Here is an 8,833-nt window from a genome sequence, read left to right on the forward strand (position 1 = left end):
AGGAGGAAGAGGAAGAGGATATGAAGGTGTGAGTCGGATGGCAGCCCCTGGAAGACGAGCTTCCTCTCTTCGAAGATGAAGCTAGGTCTTGTGAGATGTCTATTACTGATCAGTTGAGTATACCAGCAGTATGCAATTCATTTTCTGGGCTGACCTCTAGCCTCGTCGAGCGTGTATATCGTCGTAATTGGTGCCGAAGAGGCGGCTTCGCATGGCAGGTCTGAATGGCATCAAAATGTTCGCGCATGGGATGTTCCGGCTCTTGTCAAAAAAACCCAAGCCATCCCGATCTGGCCAAGTTCAACAGCGCCGGGAAGCGCACAGGCCAACCTTGAAGTAAGTGGTAACTAAGTGTGCCGAAAGCACCCCACGAGCGCCGCCGATTGGCCAGCTGAGATGCCGCTGTAGAGGGGCATTTCTACCACAGCGAGGCTTCTAAGCGCCGAGCGACCTGTTCTGGCGACCACTCGTGCCACTCACAGCCATCGCTCGTCATCTGCAAGCTGCAGGCATGGATAGACGCTGGGCGTTGTACGGTGCAAGCCTACTGTATCATGCCGGCTAGTGCTGTCAGGGTATGGGCATTCTTCAGGTAAGTAAAGGTTAAGTAGGCGAGGAAGCTGTCCCGCTTCGCTTGCATGCTCCTTGGTTGCGCCAGGTACAAAAGGTAAGCTTGGGCGGCATCGCTCCCCTCCTCTTGGTATTTTTTGTTGTCTTTGTCACATCAGATTTCAAGCGATCGCAGTGCGCGGCCTGGTTTTGCTTCAATTACCTCAGCTTCGTTGTCTTCTGCTTTCAAGTCTTGTTCTCTAGTCCGTGGCTCTCGAGCACCACGCGAAATGGCTGTCCAGCCGGGTGAGGAGAACGTAGCCACCCTGTATGTCAACCCTGCGATGCCCTCACAAGTTAAAGCTTCCAAGCTGGAAGGATGAATTGGCCAGCTGACATTTTGCTCTGCAAGCTTTGCGGATGTGCATTACTTCTACGGGCCACCCACAGACGTTCCGCCGCATCACCGTTTCGACAAGGGATCTTACGTGTATCTCTTCGAGGATGCGAATGCGGGGCGCTCGCGCGTTGAGATCGCAAACCAGCCGGGCTCAGATGACCAAGATGCTTTTGACGGCTGTAAGACGAGCAACTCACGATGATTCAGCCAGGTTACATGACTAATGACAGTCAATACGAAAAGACCTAGACAGAACCCACATCCGCTATTCGTACAAGCAGCAATGCATGGTCACCATAAGTGTCGGTGCCGTGGACGGACATGAGGAATGGCACCTCCCGACATACGATCCGCGCAACGAGAACAAATACCACTATAAGCTTCATTCCCTGGACATCTACTTCTGGACACAGCAGGACGCCTTGCAGTTCGTCAACGGCATCAGGAGGCTGCTGCCGCCAAACCAGATCGACGTCCTCGACGAGCCTGGCCCGCCGCCTCGACACGACGCTGCTGTCAGCGCCGTCGTCCAGAAGCTTGAGAATGCCGCGATATCAGATCCCACATATGCCAGTGCCGGCCAAACTCAAAACGGCGTGCCGTCGTTCGCTCCACCCCCGCTGTCCGCTGTATCGGGTGGCTCTCCATCGCCGCAGCCCCAGACTCACAACTTTGCTCCCATAGCGTACAACCCGGCGGCACCAGCAGCGCCAGAGGCGATTCGCCATCGCGAGAAGACGCCTCCGCCCGAGGACGGCGGCCTGAACCCTCTCCATGCTACGTTGGTGCACGACGCTTCGACGCCGTTCTCTCCTGGACTGCCCATCCACCCATCCGGACTAGGCCCACTCAGTCCCGGCATTCCTCCTCCAGCTTTCCACTCTCCGCCCGGTGCGCCTAGTTTTCCCGGACCGCCGATAGGCAGCCCCGGCTTGCCTCCCTCGGGCTATGGCTCGCTGGGCCCAGGACACCCGGGCCTGACGCGCGCAGCCACAATGCCCGTACACGGTATGGCCTCTCCGATGACGAGCCCGTACGGCGGCCAATTCCCCGGCAGTCCCGGCTTCGCCCCACTGCAGCAGCCGCACCTCACGCCGACGCCGCCCATCTCGAGTCCGGGCATGCCGCCGCCTCCGCCGGGCGGGTACAGTCAGTACAGCTACGCAAACCAGGGGCCGGGTCTGGCCGGCGGCGTGGACTACAGCGTCCACCAGCAGGCGTATCGGCCGACCGAGGGCGAGACGGCGGTCAACTACCAGCCAAAGAAGGAGGTCAGGGGCAAGGTGGAGGAGAACGCGGGGCGGCTGGAGAGGGGTGTTACGGGCATGTTGAAGAAGTTTGAGAAGAAGTTTGGTTGATTCTTGGTGTTGGATTTGTGAGTCTAAACGTACACTTCTGGCTTAGGATAAGGAGCTTTGGTTAGCCCGTCATTTTTATCAATTTAAGATATCTAAATTATCCATGAGTTCCTAACTTGTTTCAATTCATACTTTGGCCACTGACTGCCATAAGAGCGGCCGTGCAAGTTGGTAGACCGCAAGAAAGCCAGGCTTTGCTCTCCCGGGTATATCTACTAGCTATAACTATTTGGACCGGACCGCTCTATACCATTACTATTAGTAATAAAATTTGAACGAGGAGAATGTGTTGCGTACCTGCATAGTTTGGGATATAACTTGTGAGCATTTTGCGGACACTTTGACAGCCACTTTGTACGGTCGGTGGCGTAACTTCACACGCTGCGCGAGAGCAGCAGATCGCTTCAATAACCTGGTCGGATAATAAAACTGGAATGATCCGTGTTCGCAGACAATCGTTTTGCAGCATGATTGCCGCTGATAAATGTGAGATAGAAGGCTTGCCATTTACGGCTTCACCAATTCAACGCATCTCGGCCCGTAGGCTTTGCTTGCGCATCGGCAGCAGTGACTGGCTTTGCTCCCGCTTGCTTCGGTGCTTCCTCCACTCCTTCAAGCGCATCGCGATCGATACCCCATCGTTGCACTTCAGCCTCCACTGTGGCCGACCACTTTTGGATCAGCGGGTGAGCATCTGCGACGTGCGAAAAGAGAATGTCGCCCTCCTCCTTCTCGGCCCTGGACTGCACGTCGTACTTCCACGTGCCATCCGGGGCCCAGTATTCCTCGGCGTAAATAGCTTTGGTGTTGAGGTCGCTTCTAGCAGAAGCCAACAACTTCTCTGCGTCAGCGGCGCGTTCGCCACCGCCGTCTCTTAATGCGCCGGCGATGCCCTCTAGGATTCCCAGTAGCTGGCCAGCCTTGAGCCCTATGGTGGCGCCCAGGCTGAACCCCTCATCGAAGCCCGCCTGTATGCTCTGCGCTTTTGCAGCAGTGATGCCATCCCTGTAGCCAGCCGTAGAGTGCTCCGCCTGAAGCCGTTGAATGTCTGAAGGATGAGAGTCACTGGCTCTGGCACGATCCTCGCGGGTTTGATCTCCAAGATCTGGCGACGGCGGGCCTGACCCAAACACATCATCAAGTGGATCTTCTCTTTGGATGGAAATATCCGTTGTGTCCTCTCGGGTGTCCATGGAGGGAAAGACGTCCTCAAGATCCTCGTCCCGCCGGAGAAGCATTTTGCAAGCGGGGAAACCGCGACGAGATCGACTCTCACGGCCGTTTGTCCCTGATCAATATACCGGGATGAGGCGGTCTGGTTGGTTGTGCCCTGAACATTCAACTTTTCTAGATTTGAAATATGTAGGTCTTGTTTGACGAAGAGCAAAGTCTAAATTCTCTGCCGATCTCTAAGCCGGCGAGTGCGCCGCACTAGGCCGTGGTCCGGCACGGGGGCTTCTAGCGCTAGATTCGGGCTTGGACACAAGCCCCTAAACGTTAATGGACGACATCCCCCCCCCCTCTTTCCAAGTTCTAACTTCACCAATTTCATTGCGATTCAATGGCATGGCAAATGCGTTGCCACCAAAATAATTATCATTATTCAAAATTTGTTACATATACAGTACTGAAGAGTCGTGCTCTTGGATGCATATTCATCCTCACTTTTTAACCGACTTGCCATTAATTTAACATCAAGAGCTGTACCTGCACAGATACTATGATCTAGAATACCGTTGTGTCCTTAATAATTCCGAGCCGGTTACCAAGATCCCGAAGAATGGTATCATGTATCAGCTAGATAAGTTTTGACCTCACTTTCCTTTTCGAAACCACGTCTGCCAGCTCCGTCGTAGGCTGGATATACGGCGTAATGGTGTTTCTTACCAGCGTCCGCTGCTCAAAGGCGTACGCATAGCCAATCAAGTTATACTCGTCGAACCGGGCCCCCAGAAACGCGATGCCAAACGGTATGTTTGGCGCCGTCGCATTCAAATTCCCGAACCCGTTCGGGAGCACCTCCGTATCATCCGGGAACCGACCCAGGGGCACCGTAACGATGGGAGCGCCCAGCAGTGCCGGGAGGTAAGACGAGAACATGGTTGGCACGACAAGCGCGTCAAGCGAGTAGTTCTTGAGCGCGCCGAAGATGCCTAGGGGTCCGGCATAGTACTGTCCAGCTGAGTAGTTTGACCAGAATTCAGGGGCTTCGTTGCCGTAAGTCAGGTTCAGAGCAGACTCCCAGATGAGCGTGTCGCGCTCCGGCCAGTCTTCAAGCGGAAACTCTTGTGTGAATGTTTGGAGTTCTGCAAGGGATGTGATATTATGTGGATTGTAGCTTAATTCGGAAAAATATTTGGCAACATCTGTCACGAAGTCGGCTTCAAGCACAATAGTTTCAAATCCAGCAGTTGCAAGGACTTCATAGCCCGGGAGTGTCACATTGTCGACAACGGTAGCCCCGGCGCCGCGGATGACGTCTAGACCAGCGTCAAAGGCGTCTATGACCGGTTGAAGATACTCATATCCTGTGATGTTGAAGAGGGCTCGTGGCACACCGATGCGCTTTCCTCTCAGCGCAAAGAAATCACAAGCCTCTTCATACTTTGGCATGGTTTTGAAAGGGATTGCTGAAGTATAATTATCGGCTGCGTCTGGACCGACAATGGCGGAAAGGATATAAGCGGCATCCTTGACACTCCTGGTCATGGGGCCTATAGTATCCTGGTGCTCTGAGATGGGAACAACTAGGTACCGTGAGGTCAATCCGACGCTTGGCTTAATCCCAACAAGGTTGTTCACATCAGAAGGGGATACGATGGAGCCATCTGTTTCGGTTCCGAGAGTACCAAGCGCAAGGCCTAGCGAGCCTGCGACACCACTGCCCGATGAAGAGCCCGAAGGGTCCTGCCCGGGGTAGTATGCTCCCTCCGTCTGTCCTCCGTAGGCGGACCAGCCGTTACTGGTGTTGAAGCTTCTGTAGTTCGCCCATTGAGACAAATTGGTCTTGCCCAAGATAATGGCGCCAGCTTTCCTCAGCTTGGCAGCCATAGTGCTATCCTTCGGAACTTTAGCGCCAAGCAGCGCATAAGATCCAGCGGTATTGTTCATTTTATCATCCGTCGCAATATTATTCTTGATCAGGATTGGAATGCCGTGAAGGGGACCCCTTGTCTTGCCACATTTTCTCTCCCCGTCAAGCACAGCGGCAATCTCCAATGCATCTGGGTTGAGTTCGGTCACCATATGGAGCGTGGAGTTGACTTCAAAAATGCGATCAACGTAGACATTGACCAAGTCGACACTAGTGAAGAGCTTCGTCTCCAAGCCTCGCACAAGATCCTCTAAGGTTGCTTCGATCAATGGCGGAAACGGAGTTCCGTTAATTGAAGTCGTGTCATCACCGCATGGTTGTGCGATCGTGACAATGTCTTGTCCCAAGAACAGTGTCGCAATCGCGACCAACAACGATGCCCAGTACATGTTCGTGCCGGATTTGCTGAAGTCTCTCGATGACAAAGCAAGGGCTTTTGTGCGATGGCCGATTCAAAGAAGCTCAGCTATGCGGCACGATACTCAAGATCTCAATTGAATATATGGGGGTGTCCGATATTTATTCTCCAAGGCATCACGCGTCTCAGCCCATCCAGCAAAGCTCTCCTGGCTTAGCAATTGCGATGAGATACTGTTTACCCTCACGCCTGCAGTGTAACCCGGCCCCCTCATCCCGCTGATCCAGGCGTGTGGGACGGGCCAGAGCATGCATACTTGCTTCCCATGATGGGGCATAAGCATGAGGGGTTTTGCGTGCACATCATCTCTTGTCGTCATGGAATGGCGAGCAGGCTTCTGTTGTTGAGTCCGACCTGCCTTTCTAGGCAACCAGCGAATCGGTGACCCAAATCTTATCTCACTGGCCAGCATTCATCATGCTATGACAGGGGCCGTTACTGCTAGTAATGAACAGGGGACGACCCGGCAATGCAGCACAATCCCGGCGCTAAGATATCTACAATTTTGTTTGTGATTGCGGGGGTGAGCCGTTTTCCTCGTCTACAATTCACGGTGGTTTACCTTGGCAGGGGTGGCCCAAATGATGGTATGTTGCTGAACGGTTGCACTTAATATTTAATGTAAACACCCTTCTCTATAAGGTCCTCACTAGTCCATTCTCTGAAGTGTCTTGCATAGCCACTTTGACTGTTTCAATCGGCAAAGGCTGACAAGCAAGTGATCTAAGTGACGAGTTTGGCAACTTGAGTAGTAGTCCTATTGGGAAAAACCTGCCCAGCGGCCCTTGTTAAGGGTTGTCGTGTCATCAGGAGTATAACAATCGTTCTTTCTCGTTGCACAGCACAGAAAACCCTGGGGGTTTCTTCAGGCCCCCCCAGTCCGATATACTATTTTGGCGCGGCAAATGTAACACGTTTTTGTTAGCTAACCAGTATCTTCAGAAAGTATTCTGATAAGAAGGGTTAATCACAGTTTGAGGATGTTGTTCATACGCTCCTCGAAACTTTCTTCACTTATTGACTGTAGGTACTATTCATTAACCGTCTCGCCGAGTTGTAAATTGTTTCAGCCCATGCGGAAGCTTTCTAGCCTTCATTGGTTCAGGCATACATTCAACAGAATCAAACAAAACTAAAGTCCCTCTTGCTTTCACGACCGATTAACAGATGAATATATGATGGCGAACAGTATGCTGGTGCACACCCCGCAAAAACAGATATATATCCGGCTCCTTTGAGTGGTCCCCATAGTTATTGAGACGTAAATTGTCAGTGTCCAGCAGATGACAGTCCAGTAAAATGTCCCGAATCCTATTGAATGCCAAGCAAACATATCAAAGACACACAAAATCAGAAGTCCACCAAGCCACCATTTATCTTGTTTAATCCAACTCATAAATGCTTTCCGCACGGAATACTTAGCTGGAGATGACTCAAGGTGCAGATAGACTTTTCCTCCTGCTAGTTTCTTGGAGATGCAAGAGTCCAGCTGTCTATTGGTTAGATCATTCATCTTTAAGCCGAAATCCTCGAAACCTTCATGCATAGCCTGGACCAATTCGACAACTGCCTTGTACCTGCTGGGCACCACCATTCCATTATGCCTGAGTATGAGATGACTTTTGAAATATAGAAAGGACAGTCCTATGGTCCAGAGCTGTAGAAACAAAAGCATAATAAAAAGCTGTAAAAATGAAAACCCCCAGACATATGTCTATAGTACTATCAGTTCAAGAATTGGTAGTATTAGGACATCTCGACTCACTCCTAATGGCTGACAAAAACCATTCTCGATAACATCAGCAAGCGCATAAGTAGTGTTAGACATGGTGAAGGACGGAGTTGAAGTATTCCAGGGCTTCTCGCCGGTCAATGGATTGGTCCAATTATACCCAGCAAGTTCAAAACTAGAGCGTTCCCAGGGCTCTAAGTAATATGCTGAAATGTTGAGCGAGGGCTTAGGTAGAGTTTTGTTCATCCATATCGTTTCATCATCCAATAGCCCTAGAAATCCGTATGTAGCCACATCTTGCAAGGCTGTTAGTTTCCACTATGTTTCTTCATTTATAGGTCTCGTACAATTGGAAACATTATGCTGTAAATTGCACAGCTCCTCATTGGATCGGTATTGACAATCGGAACCTGCGTAAAAATAACTGCCTCGATAAATCAGGGGATCGACTATGGATTATAATCCTAGTCAGCATCACTAAACCTGAAATCGTAGTCGTTTTCGGACTCTCACCAGTCGCGTTTTGGTAAACGATAGGATAGTTACCAGAGAGGCCAATTCTCCAACCATCATGTATGATGTAGGCTAAGAGTTTATATTGGGAAAACTGGATGAGATTCTGATCTCGATCCTGGACAAAAGCACCGACTTTCGACGTATAACCTGTCATTGCACTAGCCAGGGTCGGAAACGCCAGTACAAAAACCATTGTAAGGACAATGAATACTTTTGCAATTCTAGACTGTAAGTCGTGCCTCTTCATGAAGTCGTGGGCGACTCGGATGGTGCTCCATAGAGAGGCTTCATCTCTCATGAATATCGTCCAGTAAGTATCGTACGTTGTTGGGCGACTCAGCATTGAGCTCCTGACATATGTAGAAAAAGCTTTCCAGGATACAAAGACCAGTGTAGCTTGACCCATTCGGCCAACGCCCTAAAACATACCTGTCAGCTCCGATGATAACCCAAAATATGGCAGATGGAAGAGGAGGCGACTAAGACATACAATATCCCAGACAATATCAATGATCTTTGCTTGGGTGAAGTCCAAAGTTCCAAAACCGAGAGTGATCTGGAAGAACCCATCCACAAACCACGGGCTATACCCGCCACCCCAAACACTGAATGTACCATCAGGTCGGCAAGTTAAATCTTCATAAAAGCCTAGATTGCTGAACATAGTAATCGTTATCAGAGACCAAAGAAGACCTGCTTGCCAACAGGGAAGGAGAACCCAGAAGGCAGCTCGGCGATAGCCCCTCGTTCGAATATCCGCCCACGC

At 51.1% G+C, this 8,833-nt stretch overlaps 3 protein-coding genes across 3 annotated transcripts; 1 reads left to right on the forward strand and 2 right to left on the reverse strand.

The window, feature by feature from the left end:
- Positions 1-1,236: 1,236 nt before the first annotated feature.
- UCRPA7_5675 (putative rna recognition motif-containing protein) lies at positions 1,237-2,307 on the forward strand (the record flags this gene model as incomplete). Its single annotated transcript, XM_007918219.1, has 1 exon — positions 1,237-2,307. One exon carries the CDS (start codon positions 1,237-1,239, stop codon positions 2,305-2,307), a length of 1,071 nt encoding a protein of 356 aa, XP_007916410.1.
- A 515-nt stretch (positions 2,308-2,822) lies between these two features.
- Positions 2,823-3,545, reverse strand: UCRPA7_5676 (putative abc1 domain containing protein; the record flags this gene model as incomplete). The annotated part of the gene is made up of 1 exon (XM_007918220.1): positions 2,823-3,545. The coding sequence occupies one exon, from the start codon at positions 3,543-3,545 to the stop codon at positions 2,823-2,825; it is 723 nt and encodes a 240-aa protein (XP_007916411.1).
- A 559-nt stretch (positions 3,546-4,104) lies between these two features.
- Positions 4,105-5,790, reverse strand: UCRPA7_5677 (putative glutamyl-trna amidotransferase subunit a protein; the record flags this gene model as incomplete). The annotated part of the gene is made up of 1 exon (XM_007918221.1): positions 4,105-5,790. One exon carries the CDS (start codon positions 5,788-5,790, stop codon positions 4,105-4,107), a length of 1,686 nt encoding a protein of 561 aa, XP_007916412.1.
- Between the last annotated feature and the right edge of the window lie 3,043 nt (positions 5,791-8,833).

This window comes from Phaeoacremonium minimum, assembly GCF_000392275.1.
Source record: "Phaeoacremonium minimum UCRPA7 unplaced genomic scaffold PA7_03_scaffold_424, whole genome shotgun sequence".
In the NCBI taxonomy this organism is placed as follows: Eukaryota; Fungi; Ascomycota; class Sordariomycetes; order Togniniales; family Togniniaceae; genus Phaeoacremonium; species Phaeoacremonium minimum.